Genomic DNA, 16,702 nt, shown 5'->3' with positions numbered 1-16,702 from the left:
ATTGATTGATTAAAACTTTATTTTCCACCAATTTAGGAGGCCCCCTACTCCCCGATCCCTGGCACGCAGGCCTGAGGAACGGGAGCTGGAACCTAAACGACTAAGGACTGACGAATATTCATTGATCTTTCGCGACCTCAGCCGCCAGGCGAACGGCTCTTTGCTGGTCAACGGGGACGTCGCTTCGCAGCAGTGACAACTTTAAAAGATGTTGTCCCTAGCGCCCGGAGACTTAGAGCATTCCCAAAGTATTGGCTAGATGATTCATGACGACATTCTGAAGACGACACAAAAGTAGTCAGAATCATTTACTATTATATAACAATTATGTTACAAATATAATAGCGCTGATTTCGGAGCCCGTTGGAATTGTAAAATAATTTCAAAGACTGACGGGTGTGAGCGTGTCATGCACCACAAAGCAGTTTGCAGCGCTGTCTACTCTTCGGGAAATGCGCTTGCGCGCTCTTCAACTGTCACATAAGCATACGTTGAATTGTCACTGCTCTGTGTGCATGCGCACAACGCGAAAACGACAAGAAAGAAAACGGCGGTGATCTAGACAGGGGCAAGAATTTCTGTGCCGTGGTTTCGAGTCGCCTACCGAAAGTCCATGGCCCACACCAGCAGCAGCACAGTCACGACCACGCCGACGTCATCGTCTACGTCTCTATCTCAAGACACCAAGCAGATCCTCTCGTCCTGGCACCGGTTCGTGCGGCATGACAACCAGGTCAGACAGCAACCCGCCATAGTGCTGAGCCGCCTGACACGCCACGGCGTCAATCCCGCGGAATTTTCGCTTAGGTATGCTTTTCACTTTGTCATGTGTTCTTTTTTTTTTTTTACGCAAGCTTGCCATAAGGCATATTATAGAAACTCATGTAAATTATTTACGGTAAGGAACCGGAGCAGGCTGCCACTATTGTCGTTGTCGGTGAGCCATTTAGAGAAGTCCTCTTCTCTTGTTGTGGTTAGTCCCACTTCGCGCAGAATCTGTGTCATTGATGCCCTTGTTCCTGCACAAGTCCACATTAGGTGGCGAACATCCACTTCTGCAGTTGGTGTGGAACACTTCGGGCATGTGGTTGGTCCGATGTTGTCAAGTGTTCGGTAGTCGAAATACAGGCGTTAAACCCAAGCATTGCTCGTACAATGTGGTTAGGTATTAGACTGTATAGAAAGACATGGCCTTATGGTGGCACCTCTCCGTGCGCGCTCTCTTGAGAGACGAATTGGTGGGGACGCCAGCACCACTATATCTAAGGACACAACACAATAACAACCTCAACGTTAAAAAATAAACAGATTGAGCTGTTGCCCTGCCGGGAAGTCGCAGCCAAAGCCTTGCGCGTTAACACGGCGATACACTACGTAATGTAAAGTGGATACCAAACATTTATTGAATTATTGTACACAAAAAAAATTAACTTGAACCAAATAGTAGCGTAAGGTATGTGACGTAGCATGCGGAGGGATTTATTGTGTGGCTATGGTATGATCAGTGTATGGTATGGTATAGTACAGTAGAGTATGATATTTGTGGTATGATTTGGTATGGTATATATGGCATGACACCATTTGTGGTGTGGTGTGCTATCGTGTGGTACGGTGTATATGGTATGGCATTGTGTGGTATAGTATGGCAGTGTATGATATCGTATCGTACGGTACGGTATGATAAGGTGTGGTGTGGTGTCGTATGGTATGGAATGACATGGTATAGTGTGCGGTGCGGCAGCATGTCCTATGATGTAGTATCGTACATTGTAATATGGTATAATACGCAATGATATTAGCTTTCAGGCTACATACGGGCTACGGGAGGCACCATAACAAAGGATGCCGATTTGATTTTGACGTTCTGGGATTCTTTCACGGGCAGGTACATCATGCAGCACACGAACGTTTGTGTTTCGCCCCCTTCGAAGCACGCACGAATATGCAGGGATCCTAATCCATGACCTCATGCTCAACTGATTAACCCCTCGGCCAGTGCGCCGCCGAAACGGCTATAGTTGAACCAGCAACTCAACACGCCGGCTTAATAAGGAGGGTTAGGTCAGCTCCGCATCTGTGCTATCATTTCAGCGATGTTGCCGCCACTCTGTTCTCAAAACCGCCAAGGTGCCTGGTCGTCTAGAGCCAAAAATACTCTTGTTTCAGGATTACGCAATAGTATACAGTTTCAAGTACAGCATGCAGGAGACCTATAAACGTTAGCACACAGCGTCGTTGACCATAAATTGAGAGATAAACAAAGTTTTACTTCAGACTGAGAGCCCTAATCAACGCAAAAGTCGCGTATTATCGTACTACGTGCGTATGACATTTAGCTCAGTCTCAATGTAAAACCTTCAAGCTATAACAAAAGTATTCGGCTCATGCCGTGTGTATTAGCAACATAAGTATTACATAGTTACATAGCTTATGTCGAGTATAATTCAGTTCTATTAATTACTCATCGTATTTATTTACAGATAATTAGGAACTAAAAATTGAATTTTTTGCTGCAGTATGAAGTCATACCGCTTGTGAGCTTATGTCGAGTACAATTGAACTGTGCTAATTTCAGGTCTTTATTTGTTAGCGTTAATTAGTTTACTGTGGGTAAACATTGCACCTTATGATACAACGCCAAGTCATACGTCGTTGAAAAGGTCTCAATAAGTAGAATTCGAAAACAAACGCTAAACCTCGCAAAGCTATGCAAAACCGACTACCAGTCGTCGAACTCGGTTCAACCATGGTTGTACTGGCCGCTGTCATTTTTTTTTTCTTTAGTGAGCCAAGCAAATGAATCTCACGTCTGATACGCATGAGCTGCGTACGGCACACATTTCACAATTTCTGAAGGCCTGGAGCACCCAACATCACAGCTTTAAAGTTCAATTTTATTAGCAGAACTTCTGGCGCGAATTTGTGATTTTATAGGCAATAAAATATCGCCTAATAGACGAACGGCATTTAAATGGGGGGAGAGAATGAACTGCAGACTCAAGGCGCACGTGGGCCTTTCTGAGGACTGACACCCATGTCTAATCTCTCTCTCTTTTCACTTATCCATCGCACTACCCCTCTTTTGTATGCAATGTTCAGAGATAGTGGCTTCGTTGGCCCAAGTCGATTTTACTCTTTCTATGTTTTCTTTTTCACCAAACACAACTGGTTTCGGCTTTTTCCCTGTGTGTTCGGGGCTAAGGTGCTGTATCTTCGTGCGCGTACTCATGGCAGTTTCCCCAGTCAAAGCAAATGGTGGGATGTGAGCACATAATTTTACTTGTTGAAAAGAAATTATTGTGCCGCTGATTACAGCAAATAACAGTTTCGAGGTGTTGCCTAGTGTCGTTTCATGAGGCAGACCCCCTTCCCCCCACCCCGCCCCCCAAGACTTACAAGAGTTGCGAACACGAAATATTTACAAACGCAGCAGTTAGATTATTTTCACGTGACAGTTACGACAGTCCGAGCATCAGGCGTATAAGAGGCAGCATGAAAATTGATCATAAATCCCCACTATTCACAATAGCATTTAAGCACGTGGTGTTTAAGGAGCATGTACAGGCGCATGCAAAGGTGAACGTACCGCGCACTGCCTCCTAATATTTTTAAGCGTTGCCCCATGGTATTAGGCATTAGGTAGTAGGCGCTAGTGTGCCTTCTCATAGACAACTTTTTTTTCCGCAGGGTGGGTGCGATCACACTTACAACAGAAGTGTGCAGTCCCTTTGTCTTATATCCTCACCTCCTTATTCAGCAGCCGTTTACTACCTTCAGTGAGCATAACACAAATTTGTTCAGTCACAGATACTCTGGGAAATAGAGAAGTCTGTTCTTAAGCTACTTAGTACATTCGGAATACGGAGTATCCGTCTCTTTTGCAGTTCTCCTCCAAACCCTACTTTGCTTGCAGATTTACTTGCCTACTGAAATAGGGCCCATTTGTTAGTCGAACTCGGGTCATGTGCACTTAAATGTCACTGTCTTCGATTATATTTTGCATGCCATTTTTAAGACACGAGGAAATTATCATGCGGCAGTGCACACCTGCAGTCCTTCCTGCTTGATTTTCGGCAGCTGGTGCGCTACATTTTTTACCTCACCAGAGACGCCGCTGTACGCCACTTGTCGGCGTCCCAGTACCCGGGAGAGGATCCGACGTCTTCCTCCTGTTCCGAGTGTTACCGACGGGACGACTGCTCCGACGCGTCGTCAGTGTCGCTTGTCAGGAGCGTCTGTTACGCGCTCCTGGTGCTCCTCACCGCTGTGTTCGCGCTGTTCACGGCCGTCGTCCTGGTGCGACTAATGCCGCCGGCGAAAGACACGTCGCCAATCATGGTACCCCGACCTCCTGGAGTCCACAGTGGTATGCGCCTACTCGTCGTGACAATGTCATTTCATCCCAGCAGGTGGCAGCAGAACGCTGTATGCGAAGTTTCGCCTTGTCTACCCATCTCTGCCCCAACAGCTCGTTTCGTGATAATTTAAGAGAGTTAGACACCAAATGTTGATAGCACTTTTTTTTTTGTTAATGATGTATAAGATTGTGTGGAACAACAACACAAAAAGAATTCCAAAACTTGTTGAATTTGCATTTAAATGAGAGCTATCACGAGCAACCTCGATATTTCGCGACTAGTCCACTCTCCGATAAATAATCACTAATAAAGGCTAACTAAATATATTGTTATAACCTGTTGCAACATGTCCAAAAGAAGAAACTTTACAGTATTGCGTTCAAACTCATAGTAGGAAGATATCTATAGTGAGGACAAATTAAAGGAGGCAGGGAGGCAACACGTGCGGTATCATATTCCTTGTTTACTTAATCGCACTGAAAACTATTAGATTTTAAGAAGCCAATTCCCAAAATGCTTTTCGAGAATATAATTATACGAGAAAATATTGAGTTCATCTGATTTTTTGTAGTACTTTGTTTATCCAGATGTAGTTTCAACGTTGTTGCTTGTACTCTTTGTTTCCGAAAAAAAAAAAGTGATGATATAGTTCTATGACTGTGTTATATCTTCATTGCGTCATTATGTATTGCGCCCATTGTCATTGATACTGTCAACCTAAATCTATATTCTATCGTACACTATGTATGTTTTATTTTTTTTTATTTTTTTTTTGGGGGGGGGGGGGAGGGGGGAGAGAATTTCCTGCCATTCATTCAAGTTTTTTATGAGGTGCTTGGTAGCAAATTTCCAAGATTGTTCTTCAGGCATTAGACATAGATTTACATTATATATTTGAGTGCAAGTAATTTGTGTTTGCAATTGTAGTTATATGCGAGTGTGATCGCTGTGTGTCGAACTGCATACGAAACAGAGACCTTTGTCAGACTTTGAGCCTTTCGGCTTTGCTTCGGTTTCTGTAACCAGAATAATCCTGCAACCGAAATATTTCTGTATATGAATCACCGCGTGGTTTTCGCCTACTACCGCTAAATATATTATAATTGCATTTTTTTTTTTCTCGTAAATTCAGGTTTCAGCGGCCCATAGATGGCTGTGACCTCAGAACCAAGTCTTGTTCACGCGCGGCATAAAAAAAAAACAGCGAAATAATAGCCGGCTCTCCACTTGTCATTCCTCTTGATGAGGCAGGCTGGCTTTTGCGTTGTAGAGAATTCACACAACAGATTAAAAATCATATATTGCTGTTGTTGTTGTTGTTGTTTTTTGTCCTTCACGTGACCTAGAGTTCATTTTGACGTCATAGCCATCCCTCGACTGTTGAAACCGAAACAGGTGAGAAAAGAAATTCGATCATAGAGTATTCAGCGGTCGTAGACGAATGTCACGTGGTGAACCGCGTAGAGTAATGTCTTGTGCATCCTCACAAAGGATAATGCTTGAACCCAAAAGTTATTTGTCTGTACTCTTTTAAGTCACATCGCCCGGGCGCGATACACATGTATCGTCGAGGAATGCCTGCTCGGAGTCACCCTTCGATCACATGTAGCTGAATGCTTGTAGGAAAGGAAAAACGCCTGTCATCGGATCCTGTCTCATAGTAACATGCAATTTTAGTTGCAAGCTGACAGGCCAAAATAGTGAAATTATTTGCAAAATGACAGGCCAGAATAGTGAGCCCTCGACCTTGTTGGTTACACGGGTCTATTGTTACGGGTTGTCGGACTTATGGAAATATAGCGTGCACGATCAAAGAAAAACCAAAGGCACACAGACCAATATAGGCGAAGGTCACTTACCCTGTATCGGGCTTGTTTAATAACCAGGTTCATGATGCTGCCTGCTTACCGCAGTGCTTCACACTGAGGCTCTTCTCAAAGATATTGCCTCCTAGCTCAAGCACCGTCTCATCGCAGCAACAATACGGCGCTCGTCGCGTGCGTATTTTCCAGACCGATGAGGAAGATATCGAAACTGAATTTGAAACACCTCTCTCTCTCTTTTCTCTCTCTCTCTCTGAACAGTAGCAGACCTGTTCTGCTGCCCCTTCTTCCGTTCGTAACACGCATCAACACAGGAAAAAAAACGAACAACACTTCACTGTTCCGCCTAAAACGAAGCATTTACTGCAATTATAATGACCAATTAGGTGAAGAACGGTGGTTCTGCGCGACCGGTATCGGCATTGCTGTCGGCTTTATCAATCGACATCGTGCAAGCTTGCGAGCGCGGGAAAAAATGTATTCATAAACGAATTCCCAGCAAAAAAAAAAAAATTCACTTGTCCAGAATTTTGGGGGTATCCGCCCTCAAGCCCATCATTGCAGCTAACTATAACACTACCAGCCCGAAGCACTCATTACGGTTTTTATATAAGACCGCTTAGGTGGGGCACCAAAGTGCAAGCAATGCTGAACTAGCTGTCCCTGTGAGCTGGTGGCTATGTACCTCCGTGACAGGCGGCACAAACTCTCGCGCAGCGGTCCCGTATGTTGCTACGCAGCCCGAGCCAGGTTCGACTTTGTTTCACGCAGAGTCGTTTCACGGCACGGCAGATCATACACGCAATCCCAGAGTGGGGAAGAGCACGGTCACGGGCAGGTCACAAAAGAGCACCACGTGGCAGGTCGAGGGAGCGTTGGCGGCCGGCCTGGTTGAGAAAAACGACGTTGAATCCGAATCCGATTCCGCAGGGGTGAGTGCACTACCTCCTTCACTTCTTTGTTACCTTAATGAGCCCCAATTTGGGGATATTACATAAGAGGCGGGTACGTGCATCAACATCCTACATACAAAATAAATATGTTATCGGGTAAATATGCCAGTTATACAAATGCAAAATGTGAATAGGAAAGTGGTTGCAGCAATGCCACGTGGAGGGCCATACCAGTCTATGTAATAGCGAGGAAAGAATGATGCCGCAAACCTATGAGTTTGCGGACGAGCAACTTAAGGGGAAGACTAATGCGTGGTGAAATGCCTACCATAGGGCTGTAGTAGGACGGATTTTGAATTGAGGAGGTAAAAATAACTTATGAAACAAGCGCATACTGATGATTCGAGGATGACACGCAAAATTTGATACCCTGCTAGAGTGGTGGATCAAAATGGCTAGTTGATAATTATATTCGAAAAAAAGAAACGGCGCACCCTTAAGACATGGACAGAGAAATGTAGGACAACAGTGCTGTGTTGTCTGCTGCACATTAATGAGTCCGTGTCTTAAGAGCGCACTGTTTTTGTGTTGTTTTGCTTTATTTTCAATAAGGATTTTATATGTCAGACTCCAAATGATTTTTGTTTCTAACCCCACCGTCAGTATTACAATGATTATGATGAGTTTGATTTAATGATGTAGAGGATGCTTGGCCAGAATGCAGCCATGGGTAATGTACTTTTGGCGAACGTGATGTTGGGTCAAAGATAATTTAACTATTTCAGATCAGGAAAGCCTTGTATTAAGCCATTTGAAACAGGTTTGTAGCCGTTCTAAGGCCGATAGGTTATTCGCAATACCAGAGTTTTAATCCTCCTACACGTCCACGGGAGCATATATAGGCGGGTGCTCGAACCACTAGGCTCCTGCGATGTGTGCCAACATTGCGAAAGCTACTTCGCAGTACTCGTTATTGGACTTTGATTTTTAGGATGTGCCCAGGTCAATCATTTGCTTTACTCAGAGACGCGCAGAGTAGCAAGGGGGATTATTTCAAGCTTTGGGCACAGCTCGTCTCAGTCCTCACGGTCACATCCGTAAACAAATCAAACTGCACCGAGGATCATAACATCCGTCGTGGTCACTACAATCAGTCCTCACGGTCATATCCGTAAGCAAGTCAGACTACACCGAGGATCATAACATCCGTCGTGGTCACTACAATCAGCCAGGTCGGGAGTACCGCGGAATGCTTGTTCAACTTTACCCGACCAAATGTCCTAGCTTCGCATTCCTATCTAACATTTTGCCATCCTTTTCTCTTCGTCTATAAAATTCTTACTCTTATTTGCACAGACAGTCGCCTGTTTGTTATCCCCTTTACATATGCCCTCCTACTTGTCCATTTCCCATTAAATGAAGAGAGACCCAGTCCAAAGTCCTGAACTACACTCTAAGAAACGTTTGGAGACACATACGTTCTGCCAATAAGTGTACCCGACAAGCCCTGCTCTGACCAAGCCCTTCGAGCATGCCTGCGTGGCCTATGTCCTACTCAGAGTCCAGGGGTCATAGGGGGTTCGAGTCCCATCTTACCCTCCTTCTCAACGGAACTCCTCGAATTAGCAGCTCCTGCAAAATCAACGTCATGCGGACGCGTGACGTCACACCACCCGAAGACAGATCAGTACCAGAGGCATGCCTGTGATATTTTTCTCGTGACGCCGGGTATCCTGGAGAGTGTGGAATTTAACGCCACCGCACTAATAAATTCGTTTCGCATATTAGCCGATCTATCTACAATAACGGGGAGGCGATTTGAGCGAAGAGAAGGTCGTTCTCTTTGTGGTTGTCTGAGAAATGAGCACGCAAATGTAATTATCGGCATTTGTCTTTCGATTCTAATGCTGCCCCTCTAGACTTGATCACAATGTATCCCCACTTTGGCTAACGGAAGGCAGCCAAACATCTTGGCCATAAGTAGGGAAAAGAGGCTTGTTTTGTGTCTACACAATATAGGCATAACCAAAGATTGACATCCAGCAGGCTGTCACACAATCCAAGGCACGTAATACGGCTTCTGTATATCCATTGTCGACTACTTCCACATCTGGTATTGGGTCATTTTCCTCACCATGGCTGATTCAGCTTGCTACACACTAGCAGTAATTTTAACGTGAAGTTTTAGAGGCTTCACTGGCCAGAAACTCAGGCATCATAGTTGTCGCCTTTTCTGTGAGCGAAATATCACGGGTAGTCAGTAGCTCGTTGGTGACATGGTCGGGCTGTGATTGGTCGTCGGGTTTCGTGACGTCACGTGACCACGTGACATCGTTTAGTTGGCAGGAGCTGCCCACTCAAGCAGCGGGAATCGAACCGTCCGCGATTATTTTGTCCCGGCACGCTAATTTCTAGACCACGTCCGCAGGGCTTGTTTAAAGCAGGGCTCCTTATATATGTCGGGAGTTCGCTCATGAGTGGATGCAATGAGTACGTGGGAGATAACAGATCAACAAAGGGAGGGATGGTGATCCGTCGAGTAAAGGCCGAAGGATCTCGTTCGCAAAGGGAGTATACATGGGAAACACTGACGCGCTCGCATCCTACCCTTAACGATAGACTTAAGGGAACCTAATTGCAGAATAGGACATATGGATGGAAAAATTTTATTGTCTGGCGGATACAGGGGAGTCACCGACAGGTCACTTCCTGTCTAGACAACGGCCATTAGCCCTTGAGGTTCGGGGGCGTCTTCAGCTAGTCAGATTATTGGAGTTCAAAGAGAATAGTATACATTGACGTCAATACGGAATCCCATATGATTACAAATAGCCCTTGGTACCAGCAAGTAACAGTCGAGATTTCAATGACAGGCAATTGGGGTGGCAGAAAATCAGGTAAGGATTCAAGGCTAAGAAATTTTACCGTTTTATGTGGTTACGGCAGGCGCACCACAAAGCTAGTTTGATGTCAGTAGCTGGCGTCTTTTATTTAACGGTGCACTTAGCACACATGGAAGTTGACATGCATCGATGACTTACTGCGTTCTAAGATTCGAGACATTACTTTCACTAAAAACCTCTGAACCAAACGCCAAACACAGATGTCACCGTTAAAGGAGGATTTAACCTGAAGACTAGAGGTACAATGTGCCTCAGAGTTACCAATATGATTTTCACGCAACCAAACTAAATACGTCCGCCCTGAAAATCGGTTTATTCCGCTTTCTACTTTTCACGATCGCGATTCCATATTTGCCCATTCCGTTGTTTCACTGGAACGCTCGACATAAACAAGCACGCTGTATGGATACCTGGGAACGCGAGCACGTATCTATAACGCACCTTTGTGCCCATTTGTAAATAGATCTGCCTGTGCAACACGAGACCCGATAGGTACGATTATCGCGGTGTAATCCGGCTAACGTTCCATGGCAGGAATATATAGGTCCAGTTTTAATACAACAGATGTCCTTCCACGGACTTTGCTCGGCTCCCATTACCACAAACTGATTGACGTTACGGACGCTGCATCTGTTATCCCTACGAAGAAAGACGCAGCTCCTCGATCAGGCTGTCCTTACTGTCTCACCCTGAGCTAAAGAAATACCGATCCCCAGAGAAAAATTTCCGGCCTGCATGTCGTTCGTGCAGAACGAGAGACAGTGCGTTAGCGGTTGCCTAAATACCCCCACGCAACCTTTCCGCATGGGCATTCCTTCGTCTGCATAGCACATTGGTACTTTTCGCCAGTAATGAGAGTCGAAGCAAATGTTTGGCATGGGCACTTTTTGTTTTTAATTTTCTTCCACAGAGGCGTCAGCTTTGCGGCACAGCGCTATACACGTACTGTCCGAGGCCTCAGATTCCACTTCAACCAAGAGCTTGGCATCTGCGCGACCTTGTCCTACGGAGTTGAGGTTTGCAACCGAGGGCCCAACAGGTTCGCCTCCAGGGACGCCTGCCGGACTAGCTGCATGGACGCCCTGAGCCCAACTGGGAGGTGCCTGGACAGTCCGTTATTCTCCCAGTGTGAGAGGTACGGCAACACGCAGTCGCATAGACCACGTATGTATATGGCCACAGAAGGTAAATAACTTAAGTGTAGACAGCACTCGTGTCATAAAGCGTTACAGCCACCTCCACTTTACAGTGAAAGCTGTTAATTAATTAAACAGTGATATGGCCATTGGTGTCAACCGAAAACTCTCTTATCGGGACTGCCCGCATTTGGACCATTTCTCCGCAAAGACTTCGCTATACTGAATGAATTTTAGTGAATAGCACGAGCTTTTTTTTTTGTGCCAAAGCGTTTACAAGCTGAACAAGTGTACAGTGAAAAAAATTGCTTTATATCAATCTTAACCTGAGTGAACTCTACTGCCCCACAATGAAAGAAAATGTGAATATAGTAAAAGAGCAAGCAGAAACGGAACATGTGAACATGTGTTTCTGAGTACATGGTGTCGCAATGACTGCAAACTCTGGATGTCTGTGCTGAAATTAGCATAAGTTTTTCAGACGTTAGCTTTGATCTGTAGAGACTAACCTCGGAGCATTTCCACTTCACGCAGCGCCGACGTAAAAGAGCGCTTGTGGTTCTTCGAGGGCGAGACCTGTCGTCCCTGGGACTTCCCCTCGGGCAGGTGCCCCATGGCGGACGGTGACCTCTTTGGAAGCCAGGAGGCGTGCACTCGCAAGTGCCTGACCAACCATACCTACCACCCCGAGTGCCAGACCCCTTCGTCTGGCCTCTGTACCATCCAGCGGCTGAAGTATCCGTACTTCGCCGTCAGGCTGCCCGGAGAAGGGAAGATGCGGTGTCTCAAGACGCTCGCTCTAAGCCTGCAGAAGCGCCTGTGCCTGACAGGAACCAACATGTTTCCGTCGCTGGCCTCGTGCAACCGTGCTTGTGGCCGCAACGGCAATTCCGGTCGGCCAGCTTAGCTGCAGGCGACAGAATGTGGCGACATTTTTGTTATTCGGTTATTGCTCTCTTTCTATACCATTGCCGCGTAAACGAAATGCAAATCCTAAAAACCGACGAGAATATTTTGTGTTGTAAATATGTAAGGGAACTATAGCCGGCTATCCGATACAAACGAAAGAGATCGTGATACACGATAAGTTTTGCTGGATTGTAACTAGCGCAGAACCAGACTGATCTGCCAAGCGGAAACGCGTAGTGATTTTGTAATGCGGGTTCTTTATTTTAAAATCACCTCTTGTAGCTGTCTGTCCTTGTTTTGGTACTGGCACGATTGTAACCACGGTTGAATGGTTACCGCAAACAAGTGGGCACTTTAAATCAAAGATACGTCGTACAGACGCACGGTGAGTACATCTATGTAGTGAGTAACCATTGCTCATTTATCGATCAGCTGTGAATCGTTCCGCGAGGAAACAACCTCGTCATTTGCGAGTATGGCTTGCATGGGCACATCACAGCTATTGAGCAACGTGGCAGCGCCCGCAGCAAGAAATAGAGAAAATATTTCTGCCTCTCCCGTAATCAAGAGCATAGCATACCAATGACATACTGCATTAGTTGGAGTGTGTATTAGTCACTATCTTGAAATGGGTCTTGTGCCCTGCATACCACGAGCTTTTTTCCTGTCAACAAAGCCAGCGCGCTCTATAGTTCTCGTAGGTCTTTCTTGTCGCGTCACAGCGATCACCTGCAATTGTGCGCAGTTGCGGCCCGTGGTAACCTTGTCACCTTCTTTAGCAGTCGCATAATCATGGCATTGTAAGCAGAGGCGAGCAGCCCTGCCGGGGCGTATGACTGGCAAAGCGATCGCTTTCCGCAAGACGCTTCCTACCTCTCCTTTCACCTGGGGTTCTTTAACGTGCACTGACATCGTACAGCACACGGACGCCACTCCGTTTCGCCTCCATCGAAACGCAGTCGCCGAGGCCGGGTTCGAACCAGGGAAATTTCCGAAGTCCTCCGATACGGCGTCTCTCATAGCCTTAGTCGCTTTGGGACGTTAAACCCCACAAACCAAACCAAACCAAACCTCTCCTTTCATTGTTGCGACTGTAGAAAGAGGAAAAAGAAAATGCATGTGCCTGCCACTGGCTCTGTAGCTGGGGAGGGTCGTTGAGGGCCCCGGTACTCCCCTGATGGGGCTGGGACAGGTAGGTCACCGTCGCTTGCGGCGGGGGCTAGCCTGCCACAGAATTTTTATCTGTTGTAGGCCGTCATTGCACCCGCCACCGTTTCGGTGGTGGACGACGGCCGTTGTTGCAGCGCGCGGCTTTCTCTCCTTCTTCCTTTTCTTTCTTCTCTATTTTCTCTTCTGTCTGCACAAGGCAGCAAAGGTGGCTCAGCTGCTGAGCCAGTAGCAAGCCCGTGCATTTTTTTTCCTTCTTCCTGCAGCCACAAAAACCACAACACCTGCGCTGCCTCGTGTGGACAGGAGAGAAAATAGAGAAGAAGGAAGAAGAAGAGGGAGAGAAAGACGCGCGCCGCAAGAAAAGCCGTCGTCCACCACCAAAGCAGTGGCGGGTGCAGTGAAGGCCTACAACAGATAAAATTCGGTGCCAGGCTAGCCACCGCCGCTACCTATCCCAGCCCCATCAGGGCCATGACCAGCCACCCTCCCCGTCTTGTCTTCATTGCGCGGCTTAAAGAACGGTGCAAACGAGTGCGTGGCCACGAAGAGACGCTGGCCTGACAAATACGTAGGAAAAGCAACGCGTTCGAGTGCTCCCCGAGTGTCCGAGAAACTCCATCAGCCGACGACGGAACACAGTGACAGACTCGATTGCAAATGGCCGCTCTTCGAGCTGTTGCCCCATCGATCAGCGGTGTAGGGCGGCGTTCAATGCGCGAGTGTTTGGCACCGTGGCGCCATCCTTACGAATGGCACGGAAGCCTGAGAGAGAGAACTCGTCTCGTGAAATCTCGTTCGATGGCCGGATGAGGGCGTGCCGAAATCCTCCATGCGTGCCGAAATCAGTGCACGCATGGAGGAAAAGTGCACGGGTGAAGAGAATTCGATGCCCGAAAGGAGTAGAATTTCGACGTCCCTTCAAGACCGCCGTCAACGGGAGCTAAAAGCATTTCATGCTTAAAAAAAGTCTTATGAAAGATAATTATCGCTAGCTGGATGCACGATTGGTTCGCCTTAATTGTCTAGAATTCTGGGCTGGCTGAACGACCCAGGGTGACCGGTCTAGGTTGCCTCTGGTCAGGACCGCTTATCACTTCTCGTGCATCGGGTGTGTAACTATTAACTTTCTGTCCGGTTTGTCCCGGCATTCCCATGAGGCATTGTAGAGCATGAGGCTCGCTCCGCGTCGAGGACATTAATTTGAATATTTTGTTGGACTTACCTTGTTTAAAATGCGCAGATTGGGAAATGCGTAGACTCCTGCAGTCTATAGCATCCGATGAGGGTAGTTTGTGTGTTAATGAGAAATGTCTTATAGCCTTAGATGTTCAGGTGCTCTAGCCTGTCACAATGCATCCAATGGGGAAGGGGGGTATAGGATGGAGATCCAGCCTGTTTGTGAAAGCTCGGGCTAGATCGTTCGCCACCAATTGTTTCCGTCAAACCCTTGTACAGGTATAACTGTTATGCTGTATAAATGGGAGAACGTATGTAATAGTGTGCATGCTCTTCCGTGAGGTTTTCCATTGAAGTAATTTGTGCAGGGTTGTTGGAAATCCCTCATTTTGTTGATGACTTCCCCGTGGCGATGGTTAAAGCCAGTTGTTCTGCTTCCACGGGATCCTTAACCGCAGCAAACGATCAACAGCTGCGAGTGCTGCATTTGTAAGGTTCAGAAGTATAGCGTTATGAATTTTGTTGGCCCACAGCAGCACTTCAGCGTGCCTTGTAGTGCCGTTCAGCTGTCAGCCGGCGAGACCTTTCGGGGCCGCACACAATGTGACCTATAGGCTGAACTTCCAAACAACAGCTTCATGTTTTACCAGCCTTCAGAGATGTCGTCAGCGTCAGCTTGTAGGAGATGTCCCGTTCTCTGCTGCGATCTTTGGATGTCAATGCCAAAGACATTCAAACGCTTCCCGCATCCCGCCTGAACCGCGAAATCGTGGACAACGCTCATGCTACATGGGCCCTCTGTAAACAGAGAAACGAAACGCCGCATTAAAGGTTACAATTTTTGTCTGCGAGATGGCGCTACATTGCTAAAAATTGTAGGGCACTGCGCTGCACATTGAGGTGCCCTATAAAATTGCTGCACAGTCTTTATCATTCTTTATTTGTTGGTTTGCTTGAAATAATCCAATGTTATCCGCTGGTAACTAATCGTCACATGAGTAGTAATCTCCCAGGCAGCATGGCAGCGCTACAGTACTTTTTTGTTTTTCCGTCAGACGGTAATTGTAGCAATACTTAAAATAGAGAGTGGCGGAAAAGGACAACGACGTCGGGTTGAATCCGTTGATCACCTTGAAACGTTCCCTGATCACACTGTAATTGCCACTGATGCGTCTGTGACTGCGCAGAAAGCAGCGATTGGAATTTTTTCACAGTCTCTTTCGTGGAGTTTTTCAGTGCGTGTCCCGGATTACACACCGATATTTTTAGCAGAGTTTATGGCAATTGATATAGCACTACTAAAAGTTCCCTGCAGTCAATCAAAAATAATTTTTCTATCAGACTCTCTTTCTGTTTTGTTGTCACTGGAGTCAGCACGGGATGCTCTTTTGAGCCGCTCACTACAGTATTTCATACCGGGGTGGGTGAAAGAAATACGCTTCATCTGGGCCCCCGGTCACTGCGGTATTTTCCAGAACAAAGCGGCAGATTGCCTGGCTAAATCAGCTCTTGATGCATCTGTTTCATGTACCATCCCTAATATCACCATTTTTGGAATGTCCCGTTTTCAGCGTTATCTTCATGCAATGATTCCTTGCTATCTACAGCCGAATACCAGCATCTCATATACTCATGGAAAGTTCGTTCATGTAAATCACGGCAGTGTGAGGTAGCGATGCCTCTCATGAGATGCAGGATTCCTCGCCTATTTGTGTAGATACGGGATCAGCCCCACAAACCTTTGTGAGGCTTGCGGTGCGATTGAAAATATTGATCACTTCCTTCTTGCTTGCCGAACGTTTTCACATCAGAGGAGGGTGCCTTTAGAAATTCCAATTGCACGCTTGGGATTTACGTTGTCATTCCCGCTTCTACTCTCCTTCGGTGTGAGTGCGAAAGGATTCGCGTTGCCTCAAATTTGTCAGTACTTATATAGCTACATCAAAGCTACGGACAGATTCCCTTGCTAATTGTATTCCTATTTTACAAACTTCCACATTTTTGTTCCGTATTTTTTCCCTTTCAATCAGTTTTATGATCTTAAATCTTATGTTTTTTGTTTATTTGACAATTACTTTAATGCACTGATTTAGTTTGTGTAGGACATTTGGCAGTCCACACTGAACCCTGGAATCCCCATTCGTGGGTATGTGCCATATATCAAGGCAGAAGAAGAAGAACTCTCGTACCGGACAAGCAGCCGTTGACCCGCTGAGCTCTCTTCCAATTCTATATCAATTCAGCACTCAGTGAATAAACCCCCGTCTGTTACAAATTCGTGGATGTGCGGGTTATTGATTACCGATCCTCGTTATATTATTCTAGGTGTCCTTT

At 46.4% G+C, this 16,702-nt stretch overlaps 1 protein-coding gene across 1 annotated transcript; it reads left to right on the top strand.

Annotated features, from left to right (window-relative positions):
- Positions 1 to 613: 613 nt before the first annotated feature.
- LOC146188546 (uncharacterized) lies at positions 614 to 12,407 on the top strand. The gene is made up of 4 exons (XM_084605068.1): positions 614 to 807; positions 4,107 to 4,391; positions 10,888 to 11,112; positions 11,648 to 12,407. The coding sequence occupies exons 1-4, from the start codon at positions 614 to 616 to the stop codon at positions 12,018 to 12,020; spliced, it is 1,077 nt and encodes a 358-aa protein (XP_084461194.1). The 3' UTR covers positions 12,021 to 12,407.
- The last annotated feature ends 4,295 nt before the right edge of the window (positions 12,408 to 16,702 follow it).

This window comes from Amblyomma maculatum, chromosome 5, assembly GCF_055883805.1.
Source record: "Amblyomma maculatum isolate TAMU_Amacu chromosome 5, ASM5588380v1, whole genome shotgun sequence".
Classification (NCBI taxonomy): Eukaryota; Metazoa; Arthropoda; class Arachnida; order Ixodida; family Ixodidae; genus Amblyomma; species Amblyomma maculatum.
The sequence above is the reverse complement of the archived record's forward strand: the minus strand, read 5'-3'. Positions and strand labels throughout refer to the sequence as shown.

Coding starts and splice junctions, on each gene's coding strand:
- LOC146188546 (XM_084605068.1), top strand. CDS start 614: ATGGCCCACACCAGCAGCAGCACAGTCACGACCACGCCGACGTCATCG. Junction 4,392..10,887: donor CGCCTACTCGTCGTGACAAT/GTCATTTCATCC, acceptor TTTCTTCCACAG/AGGCGTCAGCTTTGCGGCAC. Junction 11,113..11,647: donor TTATTCTCCCAGTGTGAGAG/GTACGGCAACAC, acceptor CACTTCACGCAG/CGCCGACGTAAAAGAGCGCT.